Source organism: Sander lucioperca, chromosome 14 (assembly GCF_008315115.2).
Source record: "Sander lucioperca isolate FBNREF2018 chromosome 14, SLUC_FBN_1.2, whole genome shotgun sequence".
Classification (NCBI taxonomy): Eukaryota; Metazoa; Chordata; class Actinopteri; order Perciformes; family Percidae; genus Sander; species Sander lucioperca.
The window spans coordinates 16630835-16647142 of NC_050186.1; the positions used below are offsets into that span (position 1 = coordinate 16630835).

The following is a 16308-nucleotide window of genomic DNA, read 5'->3' on the forward strand; positions in this document are numbered from 1 at the left end:
AACAATAATTACAGCACCCAAACACACACATACACACTCATCCCCCCAGCCCTAGGGCTGCAACTAACGATTATTTTCATAGTCGATTAATCTGTCGATTATTTTCTCGATTCATTGATTAGTTGTTTGATCTATAAAAATGTCAAAACATGGTGAAAAATGTGGATCAGTGTTTCCCAAAGTCCAAGATGACGTCCTCAAATGTCTTGTTTTGTCCACAACTCAAAGATATTCAGTTTACTGTCACAGAGAAGAGAAGAAACTAGAAAATATTCACATTTAACAAGCTGGAATCAGAGAAATCTTATTTTTTTTAATAAAAAAATGACTCAAACGATTAATCGATTATCAAAATAGTTGGCGATTAATTTAATAGTTGACAACTAATCGATTAATCGATTCATCGCTGCACCTCTACCCAGCCCCAAAATGCAGCCTTAACCATCAGCAGACATGCTAAACCTCAACATTTAAGATGAACTTAGCCCAATCCTAACCATAACCTAAACTAAACCAAACCCTGCTCAGTTTGAAAATCGGAACTGGTTCTCACAAAGACAGAAGTGTAAGACAACACTTAATCACACAGAGAAGAAAACCATGAACCCTTTTCAACCCAAACCCGGTTTGGTCCAATTACCAACCTTGTTATTAGTGAGCCCCTGACTCCCTACCCTTAAGTGCCAAAACATTTAAGGCAGCCACGGAGACACCGTCTCCAATTACTGCTGCATGGGTGGCCAAAACAGAACTAAATGTGCTAGGAGAAGTCACTGTGGGGTCAGCAGAATACAGCAATGTCACCCCAGGTCACAACCACAGAAAATTATTTAATATAATGGACCCCCCCCCCCCGCCCCAAACACACACACACACACACACACACACAGCAGGAAATTTGAATGTCACACCTCTAATACCCTTATTTCTCCCAGCTGTTCTCTAAAGCACAGTTGAGATCAAAGATTTGTGTCGAGACGAAACCGTTTTAGAACATCGCAGGGAAAGGTTGCAGTGGTCTGAACTGGCCCGTCTCAACATTCAGCTCAGTAGGATCCTATCTTATAGTTTCTTTTAGTCCAGTTTTTTTGACAGCTTATGTTTTAATAACCGGTTGTGACAGATTGCAGTATACTGTTATATTTTTCTGTGTATTTCAACTGAGCCCAAAGTAATCAAAGATAAGAATTTTAAAAATATCCAACATTCAGTCTTTTACATATGCCATATAACATGATCAAACACCGCATCTCAACAACTACAAATGTGCTGTTCTCCTGCCACGTGTTGTGTACTTTGATGCAACACAATCCACAATTGGATAATCCTTTCAGTCCCGTCAACCAATCACAGAGAGGCACTGCTGCCAAGCAGGAGAGTGTGGAAACAAAAGGTGACGATGACAGCCACATGCTGAAAAGATACGCGATACGTGGATGATATCAGGGCCATGTTTGCTTTAGCCCCAACATGCCAGTCACCTCCACCCGTCCACACTGAAGTTACATTTCAATAGAAAACACGTACTCTAGTCTATCTCCTGCTTTCCCTGTTTCATTACTGGCTTACTACTATGAATATGTCTTCAATGGCATTCAGATTTCCACACATATATTACCATAATCATTGTCCTGTTAGAATGCCACGTACGATGAATGATGCCATCTGTGATTGTGTCTGTGTGTGTGTGTGTGTGTGTGTGTGTGTGTGTGTGTGTGTGTGTGTGTGTGTGTGTGTGTGTGTTTCTCAGTTGCTAGTGGATTTGCATGATAATGAGCTGTGTTGCTCTCTGACAGTGCCTTGATGAGGAGCAGTAATAATTCAGCTGCAGGGAGAAGAGCAGCAAGAAATGAATCACTAGTAACTGGAGTTTTTTCCCCCAAAGCACAAGGGCCAGTAAAACTGACCAAGGGTGACTAAAACTTGACTGGTTCCTCATGGTCATGTGGAGGTTCACTGGATGTTCAGCTGCAATCGTCAGGACAGATAGCTGACATTTTTGTCTATCAGTCACACTAGCTGACACATTTCGAGAGTAAGTACAAACATTTGTACTTGATTTCTGTTTTGCAGTGTGGTGTAATGTACTATTTAAACAACCTTTTAACTTACTGTATATTTAAAACAAAGATTAAAAAAAGATTAAAAAGGGATGTTTTTTTTTTTTAATATAACAAGACCTCTGAAACCAAAATTAAATCAATTTATGGAGCAGGTTTTTGAACAGAGTTTGGCTACTGGCCACAGTTCTAATTTCCCATTCTGCTGGAATCACATGAACCAATGTTTACAAGCAGAGCGCACAAAGCTGGTGTGAAACTATTCCTACTTCATGGGTATCGTCTTATTCTTTAAGCTTCTTAAAATATCACTTCCAGTCAAATCTGTTAGTTTTACTGTATAACCACCAGTTTATGTACCATGTATGCCTGTTTAGTGAAGTATGCACATGTTACAAGTTTGTTGTGCCCTCAACCTTACATTGCTTGGTACAATTTAAGAACACATGATGCAACCTGTCACATAGCTTTGTCCAAAATAAACCCCTAGTCTATCACCCACTCCCCAGGCCAGTGAGGCAATTGGCCATTATGGCTACAAAACACAGCTGTGGTTGGGCTACAGGAGCATGGGGGAGGGCAGAAGGATTGCCAGCTGAGTAAAAAAGCTACTATATAGTGACATCAATAGATGATGTTGACAGAAGGCAGATGCGTCTCTGGGTATATCTACACAGTAAAGAAAGTCATACTATATGTGCCTAATACTGTTCTCTTCCCTGTGTGGATCCAGAGAGATCATTTATGTCTAGTAATGACCATTATGATGCTATACTGTTTGTTTTAAATATGCCACCAAACCTGTCTGAAACTAATGAGTGATAAGCAAATCTGCAGGTCAATTTTTTAAGTAAATCTGGCTCATTACAACAGTAATTAGACTGCACAATAAATGCCAGATAGTGATCAAGATACAAAAACAGATGGAAACATTGAAATAAAATGTAACCCTGTTATGAGCTTAATCCAGAAAACTCTGTAGGTGTAAATATAAGCACAGCGTTTCCTGGCCTGTCAGTGTCCACTGAGACGTGTGCAGCCACACGACTGAAATATTACTCATGGGATGTGCCACATTCTGCTCCACCTACCACTGACAAAACAGATGTCTAGCACGGTGGGGAATTCTGATCAGAAGACCCTCAATGTCACCAGGGAACATAACGTAACCTCTAGTCTGCGTTCAGAAGAACGGAAAGCATGCATGGAGTCTGGTGCAGGATAAGCCCTGTCTGGCTTTGCTCAATACACTTGAGAGGGGGAAAATGTGCACAAGTTGAGAGTGGATTCAAAATAACAATCAAAGCGAGGTAGGCAACACCAGTAGTTGCCAAGTGCCAACAATCAAACCATAAAAAGTGTCCCCATTCATAATTTCTCATCTTTCTGGTGTTCAATCCTGCCCCCTCATCCTCTATTCTTTCTCACACAGGTGTCATGTGGCAATGCTGTTCACAGACAATAATAAAATGTTGTAAAATCTGTGGGGGAAAAAAATCACTAATATCAAACACTTTTCTGTCAATGTATTCGCAACAATCATATTATGTGATTTGTATAACTACTCTTATATGCACCCAACCAGATCAGTCAGCAAACATCAATATGAAGTCCAATACGATTTTGAAAAGATTAATGGTACCAAGTGGGCCAAAATGACCCCAGTTGCTCTTAATTTTATTTGTTCAATTGTTATGTTTTGTTTTGATGTGCTGCCGTTTTAAAACTTACAGCATTCTAAATTCTAAATGTAATTTGGCTGGCTAATACTGGGGGAAAAGTCTTTGTATGACTGCTCATCAGAGACAAAAACTCGCTCAATAATTAAAAACGCTGCTAATAAAGAGACATATTCTGTGCTCGATAGTACAAAAATGAATTCATTAATATTAATAAAAAAAAAAAAAAATAAATAAAAAATAAAATGTTGCACCATCTACAATAGTTTCCATGCTGTATCCATGAAGGGCTGGCAAAAATCATTACTGAAAGTGTGTCAGTGTATGAGGATTTCCTCTGGCTGTTACAGCAGCTTACGTGGTAAAATCACCAATGTGTTGGGTATTATGCAGGGGTGGGGATGTATGATTCACATTTAAGAGTAAACACAAGACTTACCATGTGTCTATCCAAAAGCAAAGAAAAAACTCCATTTGAACTAACAATTGAACTACTGTATTTACAAGAATGACCAAAGAACACATTACCTATTCTCGATTTCAGTGATGTTATTTACAGAACTGCCTCAAACTCTCTCCTGAAAAAACTGGATGTTCTTTATCACAGTACCACACGTTTTGTGACCAGAGCCCCTTTTAACACCCACCACTGCAACCTCTATGCATTAGTTGGCTGGCCCTCGCTACACACTCGACGCCTAACTCACTGGTACCAACTCATTTACAAGTCTGTGCTAGACAACTGGTCACAATAGCCCTACCCACCCGCAACTTCCGCTCAAGCAGTTACATCTCCTTGGTCACCCCAAAAGCACACACCTCCTTTGGCCGCCACTCCTTCCAGTTCTCAGCTGCAAATGACTGGAATGAGCTACAAAAAACCCTGAAACGCCAAACCCTTATCCCACTTACTACCTTTAAAGCATGTCTGACCAAGCTCCTGTCCGAACACTGAATGTGCTAATTGTTCTCCATCACTCATGCATTGTTTTTATACACCCTATCCCACTGTCTCCGTCATGCCCCATTGCCCATATCTGTTTACGCGCTTTTGCACTTTTCATCTGCCCTGGCATGCAAAACTGTATTTTCTCCCCACCATTGTTGCAATACCTTATTGTCACACAATTTTTGCACATCTACACCTACCTCACTATTTGGACCACTACCTGCACTAACTGTATACTGACTCTTTACTACATTTCAGCACTTAGATAGTTCTATCTATTAAGGTATATTGTGCTACGATTGATCAACATCACTATCGAGTCCACACTTCGCACAAACTGTACATTGACTCTTTACTTCATCTCAGCTGTTATCATTCATATAGAGTGTCTTTACATGTATGCTGTGCTATTCCTGATTCTACTTCACTACCTAGACAAATATATATTCAGCATTTAGACAGACTGTCTGTTCATGTTTACTGTGTTATTACTGATCCACATCACTAACTAGATTACATCTTGCACTAACTGTATATTCACTTCACTACTTCTCAGCATTCATATATACTACCTATTTATGTATACTGCGTAGTAACTGATCACTGGATCCACATCACTATCTTGACCACAATGTAATTTGCACTAACTGTATTCTGACTCTTTACTACATCTCAGCAATGTTATAGATTGTCTATTCATGTATATTATGTTATCACCATACCACTTTCGCATATCCATCGAGTTACTTATACCCCACTTTGCGCCGGCTTTGAACTGCCTACTTAATCTGTACCTTTGTAGCCTATTGTATTCTGTTTTCTTGTACTATAGTGAATGTGAAACTGTATGTTGTCTTATACGCTTATGCTTTTCTTGGCCAGGTCGCCGTTGCAAATGAGAACCTGTTCTCAACGGCCTACCTGGTTAAATAAAGGTTAAATAAAAATAAAAATGAAGGTTGTCATTAAGATATGAACATAATGTCTAACTCTATGACATTTGTTGGGGCTAGAGTTTGTTGTGTTGTATCAAATATTTTATGTTTTACAATAGCTTACACCATAATGCAAGTATAGCCTCAGTAATTACCAGAGAGTTGAATTAACACTTAACAGTTCAGGTTGTTGTGTCCAAAATCTGCCTTTCCACAATTACAAGAAGGGATGTTGCAATACCAAAAATCTAGTAGTTGGTACCGATACCACAAAAAGTGCATGATACTCGATACCAAAGTCGATACCACGGTATGTATACAAATAAAATATAAAAAAATACTTAAAACATTAATTCCGTTATTTAAACATTTGAACTAGGGCTGGGGGGCGATAAAACAATCTCGAAACGGGATCACGATGAAATTCAGGTCGGTAACCATGATAAGCTTTAGACATATTTACCCAATAACACAACTGCTAGAGTCTGGTTTTTCGGCTTGGAAGTGTGTTCCCCCGTCAAATAGTGTTTCCTTTCTGTTGAAATGCGTAGCGCCCCCATCCATAGTTATTAAGGTTCAGGTTTAGGTATGGGGAAGAAGGTGAAGTTGGAAAAGGGAGAAGAAATGAGCGAAAGTGGAGCCGAGGGCAACGAAAGAGTCGTTGAGGGCATGAACGTGAAGTCGCGTTATCCTCTCAAGCTGAAGACGTTGATATAAAAGGGTTACACGACGTGCAAAATATGTCATCTTACCAATCGTGACGTTGTTTTTGCCAGAAATTAGTGTGTTCCATAGACTGTAAAAATAGCACGCAATGAATGCCATCAGCTGCCAGGCAAACCAGCGCCCCTGTGTTGGTGTGGACAGAAGGCATCACGATGGCTGTCGTGACATCACGATGGCTGTCGTGACATCACGATGGCTGTCGGCCATCGCCGATAGGCATCATCCATCGGACCAACCGTGAGGTTAACCTCACTTCTGTTAGTATGTTTGTGTGGGAGTAATTTAACCACACAGCAGCCAAACACCTTCTCAGCCAACCATACAGTAAATTGAACAGCCAGCCACCCAACCAGCCAACAGGCCTGGTTCCCTCTAATCTCAGTTTCTTGCCAGCCTTGCTTCACTGGGACCGGATCCAACCGACAGAGACTGACGTAAGAGACGTGTTACATAGTGAGAGACCTGTCCCTTGTGATGACTGAATATCTCTCGGTCTCACACTGCCAAAATGCACAATTGCACACTACGGATGAGAATATTGACATATATTTACTGCCAATTAATGTTAAATTGTGTAACAAATTAAATTACGTCTGAAAACAGAAAGATAATAGAAACAGACGTTTCAGAGATTATAGATGGCTGCTAACGAAATTATGTACATTACGTATATGCACATGTATTACATAATTTGGGAAAGTCTTTTCAGGACGGCACAAACATCCATGGTGCTTAGCAGGTGCTGGGGAAGGAACATAAACACAGAGATGATAATTATATAATTTGATCAGACAGCTATATTTTGCTGACTCCCCTTTCAATTATTTACCTCCCTGGAGCCTCACCACATTCACAGGGCAAAACTAAGAAGGCAAGGGCTGTCCTGTATCTAATGTCTCCTGAGTGAAGATGTAGTTTATATATATATATATATATATATATATATACATACATACATACATATATATACACACACACACACACAGTTTAAACTACATTAACCTAAAGTTTAAACATCTGGTAAGAAATTTCATTCAGCAGAAACATTGGAAAACAAATAGATACTAATCATAGTCTCCATTGGACGTAATCAATACTCCCAAACATGCACAGACTTTGCAGACAAACATTCACACAGACACAAAGATGGAAACCATCCCCTCTGTCTGCCTCACAAATAATGTCCTCCTGATTTTAACAGTCCCCCTTTGCACGTTGCTCTTATTCTGATCATACACATTTTTTGCACTTTGTCATTTTAGCTAGACTGAATGGGAAAAAAGTATTTCATTTAATTTCACTTCAGTCAATAACCGTCATCTCTATTGACAGCATGCACCTTGTTTGCATTCAGCTACCTCGGCAGACCCAGTTTTCACCCTCCTCTCCCTAACACTCCTCATCTCTCCTTTATCTTCACTCCTGTTCTCCTTGTCCCGCTCGTTCAAGCAGCCATAACTGTCTGTCGGTTTCCTCTCATTCCTGCTCCTTGAAGCAATTAAAGAGTAGAAAGGAAACGTTTCCATTTCAAGAGACATGTCCGATGAGGCATCAGCTTCTCTGTACTGACCACCTGCTACATTCATGAGTACAGACCTCAACACTCCAATCTACCGTAGATGAACACAAGAGGACAAACCAATATAAAACACAAACACACCAATAACACTGCATACAGAGCCACTGGATCCTGTTCAAGTGTAGAACATGACAGTCCGGCACACACACACACACACACACACACACATACACACACATACATACCGTAAGCACATGCTCCCCTTCACTTTGTTCGTCCATTTAGACTATCCGCAAAGCAAAGGCAGCAGGGATATTAGCCAGTTCCTTCTGACTTAGGGCTATCTCTGTTGTAGAAGGTGTGTGTGAGCTAAGCGCTAACAGAGACACTGTCGCACTCGTCTGTTCCCTCTTCCTCCGCTCATCTTTTTATACAGAGAGAAGAGGAGAGAGAGAGAGAGAGAGAGAGAGAGAGAGAGAGAGAGAGAGAGAGAGAGAGAGAGAGAGAGAGAGAGAGAGAGAGAGAGAGAGAGAGAGAGAGAGAGAGAGCTGCTTCTGAACACACATTGCTCTGCTCTACCCTGTCAGCCCGCTCTTTGCTCAGCAGCCAATCCCACCATGCCACCATGAATATTTTATTTGCCCAGCCAAGAGTTTAAAAACACACACATACAAACCACCACACGGTGGACATACACACACATTTGGAGGACATTCAAATGGTCACCGCTGAGGTATTCAGGTCAAAAATAAAGACCCACCCCCAACACTGATAAATGGAAACAAGCACACGTGTGAGCTCGGCATTCCCCAGAGGGTGCAATGAATTGAAAAAGGACAGATAGCTGTGTATTCATTGAGATTCCAAATGCCTCTGAGCCTTTGACTTTGACATTCACAATCTTATATCCTGAAGGTTGCACGTCTTTCAACAACCTGTAATTTTACAAAGAACTATGGCTCATTTGTTTTGTCCACAACAAGAATTCTTACATCAGTAGGTCAAAAAGAACATACCGGTATTCCTGAAACCTAAGTATTAAATCTTTTTTAATTGGAAAATTGGATCTCAGTCCAGTCCAGAGATACCCTTTGGATGATCCGTAACAGTGCCAGTCAGTTCCAACTAGACTAACCACAAAACCATCAAGGCATTACAAGTTCTCAGAGCCCAGGGTGAGGTCTTAAAATAGCTTTTATCCCCAGACTAACAGTCCAAACCCCCAAATTATACAGTTTATAGTAATGTAAGACCAGGAAAAGCAGCAAATCCTCACATTTGAGAAACTTGAACCATGAAACGTTTGGCATTTTTTCTTGATAAATGACTTAGATCCTCTTTTAACGACTTTTTACAGAATTGTATACTGGCAAACTGTATAATTAAGAATACAGTATGTGTCAGCTATTTCTTTTCAAAGCAATACATATGAATAACTTATAACTCATATCCCTAGCATTAAATACACACACAGAGCTGCCCAGGACAACCATTATAAACTACTGGTGTTTGCAAGAGCTGCCCAAGTTAAGGTTAGGGTTAAATTTGAGTTAGTCACAATAAGAGATCTTTACAGTACTGTAAAGATGTGCAATATTAGCATTACATCCAATGCACTGGCATGCCATCGACGACTACATGCATCCAGAGGAGAAGAGAAAAACAGAGTCATATTTGTAGAATTGTTAATGGAAAACTGAATCCAGTCTGTAGAAATTTCTAATTAAATTCAGGTTTTGCCACAGGCAAACATTTACATTTTTTGTTCATGGTTCTTTGTGGTCAGCTACAGTAGTTTACATAAAAATTACAATATATTTAACAGTTATGTAGTTCTGCATTATATAAAAATATAGCCTGCATCACAGTTTCCCTTTGATGGTTTTCTATAATATTTGGTATTGTAAAGTATGTTTGTAATCTTAGTTGAAAGGGCATTTAACATATGAGGTAACGATCGCCAACTGGCGGACGCCGGCCACATCCGGCCCACCAAAGCTTTCATTCCGACCCACAGAATAATAATGAATTCAGAAAATGTGAAGAGGAAAAAGTGGGTTCTGGTATTTAGCCTTATGAGCATTCACAGCAGGTAACATTCCACAGGGAGAGAGCAAACCCAGCCCCCTGTATTTGCATCTTTATTCACATACAGTTGCCCGATTAGTTTCACTTTGCGGATCAAAGTCACACTGGACAGTGGACAACACCCAGGCAGGGGCGCCACTACCCAGTGTCAGAGGGGTATGCAGCAACAATTTTGCCCCCCCCCCCCCCAAAAACAAAAAGTGTGCCAGACATCATCATGTATGGGCTTTAAATAATAAAGGTTTATTTTAAAGTATATCAGCAACATCTTATCAGCCCTTGGCAACCAAATTGTGACAACTGGCAACTAATCATCACCCCTGGTTGATGTGATTTGAGTGGTGAGTGGCTTTCCATCTCTGTCTGCACTATTTTTCCCCCAAAAAGGACACAGTGAATAGGTTGGTCAACAGAACTTCAAACCATACTGGACATTTAGTTTTGTGTGGTCTAACTAATAGAACTCCTACCTGATGTCATCACTGGTCTCATCTCTACGTAATGCCATCGCCGACCTCATGTCTCATTCACTCCTTGCCTGTGTTCTTCTCCACTAAGACATCTTGTCAAACAAACATTATGTAATATATTTTATTAGTTTTTTCCATATTAAAAATATTAAGAAATTAATCTGTTGGTATCAAGTGGCTCCCCCTACACTTCCACCTAATGTTAGACCTACCTGTTGCCTTCCCCTGTCTTTCCTGATCCACCATCCTCACACCTGAATGAAATGAACTCACTGTTAAATATAGCAGCCTAAATTAAATTCTTAAATCAGCCTAGTGATGGCATCTGATAAGACAACTATTATGCAGTAAGGTTATATATATATATATATATATATATTTATTTATTTTTCTTCTGGTCATTTATTGTGCATGCTACCTTATATTTACCAGGTGTTATTTTACCTTAATAAAATTGAGATATGTCATGCATGGAATTGGTAGCATAGGGTTTAACCAAAATCTAAATGTAGCTATCAGCAACACTGGTTTGCATTAAGCTAGCAAACACTAGCCCCCATGGTGCTGCACCCCTATGTGCCGCATATAGCGCATACCCACTTTTTGCGCCACTGCACCCAGGTAAACCAGACAAAATGCCATGCAGCTTCAAGCACAATTCATTTGGATACAAGTGTTGCATTTTGGAAGATAGACGGGATTCTGAACGCAGATGTCCGTGCTTCACACACAGCAGCGCCGAGAGGTAGGCTATGTGTGTTACAACACACAGCACATGTACCTAACTTGGAACGATACAGAGAGGATTATTAACGACCACTGGCACAGGACAGATGACAACTAACGCTACGGTCGTTACTGTAAGTAGGCTAGAATACAACCTTTGTGAGTAAAAAGCAATACCCACTTACCTGTTCTACAGGCATAAACATGTAGGAAGAGATATTTCAATCTGCTCTGCCTGTGCAGTCCACTCTCGTCCACCGCGCTGTTTTACACAAACACAGAGTGCTACTCTGCAAAAAGCGAATTTTCACAAACAAGCTAAAACGACAACTGTCGGTTTGTAGTCTAACTGTTTATCTTAGTTTGCCACAAATCTTGAAATTTGGACAAATTCTTGTAAACTTAGCTGCTGGATAAACAAGCCATCCTCTCCACTGGAGCGGTAAATCCATGGATGTGTTATAAGACCAAAACAAATCCACATGGCTACTTAATATGCACGGGAATGACGTCATCGTCATGTTTGCTTGATGATGATGCCTAAGGTTGTATTCTTTTGCAACAGCGATCATTTCACTGCAAATCAGGCATACAGGTTTAGCATTACTAAAAGTCGGCAAAACGAATGCGTACTTATCAGTCCATTCTTCATTAAAGCTGCGGTTTTCCACGTCAACTTTTCACTTCAGGCTCTTTGACAGTGACATTTTTACCTGACAACAGGCTTTTCTTCCTGCAATCTTTTTCCACCAATCAGGACACTGCATACTACAACTACGTTACTGTAATCACACACTTTAACCATCACTCCTCAGTGAACTGCCTCCTAGTCTGGGATCATGTTCTAATTAAGTAGCCTAGTTATCAATATGGATTTTTCATGTCTTCTCTTTTTTCATGTAAATAAATATAGCATTAATTTAGTAGGAAAGTGAAATTAGCAAACAAGGATAGGCTAATTAGGTATAAATACATTTTATTTTCTTTATTTGTGTGTCTGCTTAGAAAAAATCTGGCCCTTGGAAAAATAGTAGTTGATGACCCCTGGTATAAGGGGTCCAAAATTAGAAGAAATTGAAAAAAACATGTTGCCCTCAAAGCAAATGAATTCCCAGCTCTTATTACTTCAATAATATGCAGTAGTTATTAATGCAATCCGAACAACAGTGATAAATAGAGGAAGGGCCAGGTTATGCTAAAAAACAACAATGTGTTGTTGAACCACGTCGGAAATCAGAAGTGTTTATAGCTGTTCCAAACAGCCACACTCAAAGGTGGGGTGAATAGCTCAATCAACTCATCGATTAATTGACTTATTGCTTCAGCTCTAAACATATCCATGTTAGCCACCTATACAATCCGCTTCTCGTAAGGTAAGACAGAAAGATCTTTTTGGTGCAGGGTTGCGTGTGCACCTCCCAGTGTTTACACACAAGAAAGAGGCTTAGGGAACAAAGATTAACTTCTCAATGTCTCAGATCCTAGATCCATCCCCGGTTATATCGCCACCCAACAGAAAACCATGCAACCATCAAGACTCAAACCGCACTTAGCAGCATAATGGGGTTGATGAGTTTTTTTTTGTTTTCCTGTAATTGGATGAGCTTTCAAATTTTCTTTGTGAACATGGTAGATCAATGCATAATACCATGTAGATTAGTACAATCCTGGGAATCCTGGGTCCTTGATCTGCTGTTCTGTCTTTTACATTTATAAAAATTACCTTTACGACATTGTTTTGAGGAAATGAAAGACACTCTCCCCTACCTCCACAGCTTCTTTCTAATCTACAGAGCAGCTCAAACGTGTAAATGCATTATCGAGGTGAGGCACAGAGAAGTTAGAAAAGCTTGGTAACTATTTTGCCTCCAAGTGGACGAGCAAAATAATCTCAAAATCATATACAACTTTTTCTTCGAGTCAGAAATGAACATTACATTACGTGTCACTTAGCTGACGCTTTTATCCAAAGCGACTTACAATTGCTATATATGTCAGAGCAACATGCCTCTGGAGCAACTAGGGGTTAAGTGCCTTGCTCAGGGACACATTGGCTGATGTATCACAGCAGGAATCGAACCCGGGTCTCCCACACCAAAGGCATGTGTCATATCCACTGCGCCATTACCACCCCCATGCTATATATGTCAGAGGTCGCAAGCCTCTGGACAACAACTAAGCGGTCTAACTTTCTTGCTGGACACGTTGGTTGATGTACTGCAGTGGGAACCGAACCCTGGTCTCCCGCACCAAAGGCATGTGTCATATCCACTGCACCACCACCACCCGAACAACAGGACAATACTAGCTGTGTCAATTTCTAATTTATGTAATGGACTTTATTTATCATTGCCTCCAAAAAGCACTTAAAAGCTTGTGGCCTGTTCAATCTTTTTAATCGCATCCTACTTTCTAAAAGTACATTACATTCTTGCAGAAAGTAGATTGAGTACAATATAAACAAACAGGCTCTCTGTTGTGTACACCAATAAGCCTATAGCTGGGTATGTAGGAATTATTTTTTTGTTATCGTATTATCTTAATAGTATAGCTGAACAGAACACAGCAACATCAGACTGGTAAATAGCCTTCTACTGTGTGATTACCCATTCAAAGCAATGTTGTACAGTGAGTAAGCGTCAAACAAACGCTCACTAACCCTGGCAGTAAGTGCTGAGCCAATAATAGTCCAGGTCATAGAGCCTACCGGCCAGATAAAGCCCTCTTTCACTAGTGGAACAGCAGGACGCAGAAATCCCTCATCTCTTGGCAAGCTGACAAACACCTTAAGTAAAATCCAATGAAAGCTCACACTGCAGAGCCAAATTAATATAGTCAATATAAACAGAGTTCAGGGCGTCAGTGACAGAAAGTGTGTATTTATAAAGCAAAATACGACACATGAACCAAATGCAAGGAATCATTTAAGGTACACCTGGTGGTCCAAACTATAAAACAGCTATTATAACCCTTCTGTTTTTCTTTCAGTGTCTTAAGATCCTCAGCCTTTCCACTGCCAACCCATCTTTCCGGTATAAATTTGAAACCAGATGATCCATTAGAATAGACTGTGGACAAGGACAGCAATGTTTCACTTTCAAAGTGACAACCAACAAACATATACACAATAACAAGTTACTTGTGAAAACCAGATTTCTGTGTTTTAAACATGCACACACTAGCTGAATATCCAAGTCAAAGGTTAACAATGGTATGTACTTTGGGATGTGCATTTTGATGGTTGAATAATATAAGGAGCCCAGAGACTTTATTTGGCATCAAGGAGTTGAATGTCTGCCTTGAGGGTCCTGTGTCACAGTGAATGCATTGACTGCCATGCCTGGGGAAGAAGTACACAGCTATCCAATAACTCCTTTTCATTGGGAAGACAGGGGTCAAGTTTCCACACACACACACACACACACACACACACACACACACACACAGAGTAGTGGTCAACCCTACACCAGCATTGATGTCAGACAGTCAGCAGGCATTTTAAACTTAGCTCTGACTGAAACCAGTTTCTTTTTTGGGCTTGTTAACACTGCTGTATGTTTGATGCTCATCATCCCATCTGTGACTGTAAAGTTACACCCAACAGACAGGATGTGGGTCTACTCTCACCCACAACTCACTTAAAATATCACATTGAAGAGTTTGGTAAATGTAGCTAACCTACACCTCACGTGTCTGATATTGTGCATAACAATTTCTTTTCCAGTTTCGACTATTTTCCTCTCTAGTGGCACAATGCTTTCACAGTAAAATTAGCAGCATTTCCTGACTTGGAAATGTACAAGTAGGCTGATCTATTTTGGGCGCATTTGATATGCAAATTAGCCTTTTATTGATGTACCAGCAGATCTTATCAACCGACTAGCTGGGGCACATATTATCAAGTAATAGACGGATGGACCTGTTGAAGAAGGTGAGGGGAAGCTACGTAACGTTAATTCATCAACTATTGTCAGATTTACTCAGGCAACACCAATTGCTTATATTTAGTTATGTGTAACTTACGTTGTAGTTTATTAAACTGCGTGGACAAACAGCAAACTCGGTATTTAACTACGGTTAATAACGTTAAAAACGTCACTGGACAGGCTTGACTCCGCTCGTTCCCGGCTAACGTTATCGTTCTGAAAACGAGTGAAGATTAACTAAAAAAAAATCTAGGCAGGGAAACACATTTCTATAAAACATATGTTTGAATGAACGCTTTCGCTGACTTTAACGAGAGACCTTAACACAACTTGTACACATGCCACGTGTCAGAATTAAAAAGCCGGCTAACAATAGCAGCCGGTGCCTCACTAAATCTGACTCCCAAGCATCACTTGTACTTCTGCGACTGCTTGCAAACAAGGGGCAAACACAGACAAAGAGCCACACAAATGTGATGGTAGCTAACGGTTAACTGATGGGCGGGTACTTACTGTTCTCAAAAGGGGCCTCATTTGTTCCGAAGGTTCGTCCATTTCACCTTCCGCCGGTCTTCTGTCCACCGTTAGCTCTTTTATTTTTAACAGTTGATGTAGAGAGGCCAGGTGACACTTATGTGAACTGTGAAGACTGGCTGTCCTGTGTGCTTTCCCTAACTACACGGTAAGGAAACGCCTCTAAAATGATTGACAGTGATTGATTGCCAATTCACGTTCAATACCCGGCGTTCACAGCCAATCAAATCCAAATACGTAACGATGAGGGCGGGGGCTATTTTCCTTGTCGCCTCAGAGTCCCCAGCGAGCTTTTTTTGTTATGATTTTTTTTTAGCTTCGTTAAACCTGCTGCGGCGGCTAGTGCTTCCATACTAATCATTTCAAATGTAAGTTGTACAAACGAGAATTGTTGAAATACATACAACTTTATTTAAGGTTTTATATCTAAACTAACCCGATATGAAAATGATGATTTATATTTTTTTTTACTTTAAAGCTACTTGAAGGCAAAGTAGGCCTATCGCATGGAAATGTAAACCAAAATAGCCACCACCAAAAACAATGGATAATGTGCTGTTCCCAAACTGAGAAGAGCTAAGACATCAACCAAATGTAAGCTATTTTGATGATGTTAGAGATTTATTTTGGCTACACTAGCAGTATTTACACAGTGAAATAATACTTGCATTCTCGTTTGTGACAAACAGTTGACAA

General features: G+C 40.2%; 1 protein-coding gene across 13 annotated transcripts in view; it reads right to left on the bottom strand.

Moving 5' to 3' along the window:
• Positions 1-15803, bottom strand: part of LOC116047291 (sodium bicarbonate cotransporter 3-like) — a 43917-nt gene extending 28114 nt beyond the window's left edge. For 12 of the 13 annotated variants that reach the window (XM_035991401.1, XM_035991409.1, XM_035991408.1 and 9 more), the window contains exon 1: positions 15592-15803. In XM_035991401.1, the coding sequence (XP_035847294.1) occupies positions 15592-15633 (42 nt within the window). In that variant the 5' untranslated portion in view covers positions 15634-15803. Of the gene's footprint in view, positions 1-8113; positions 8317-15591 lie in introns of those variants that run through there. The other variant, XM_035991398.1, reaches the window with a different exon arrangement.
• Positions 15804-16308: the final 505 nt, after the last annotated feature.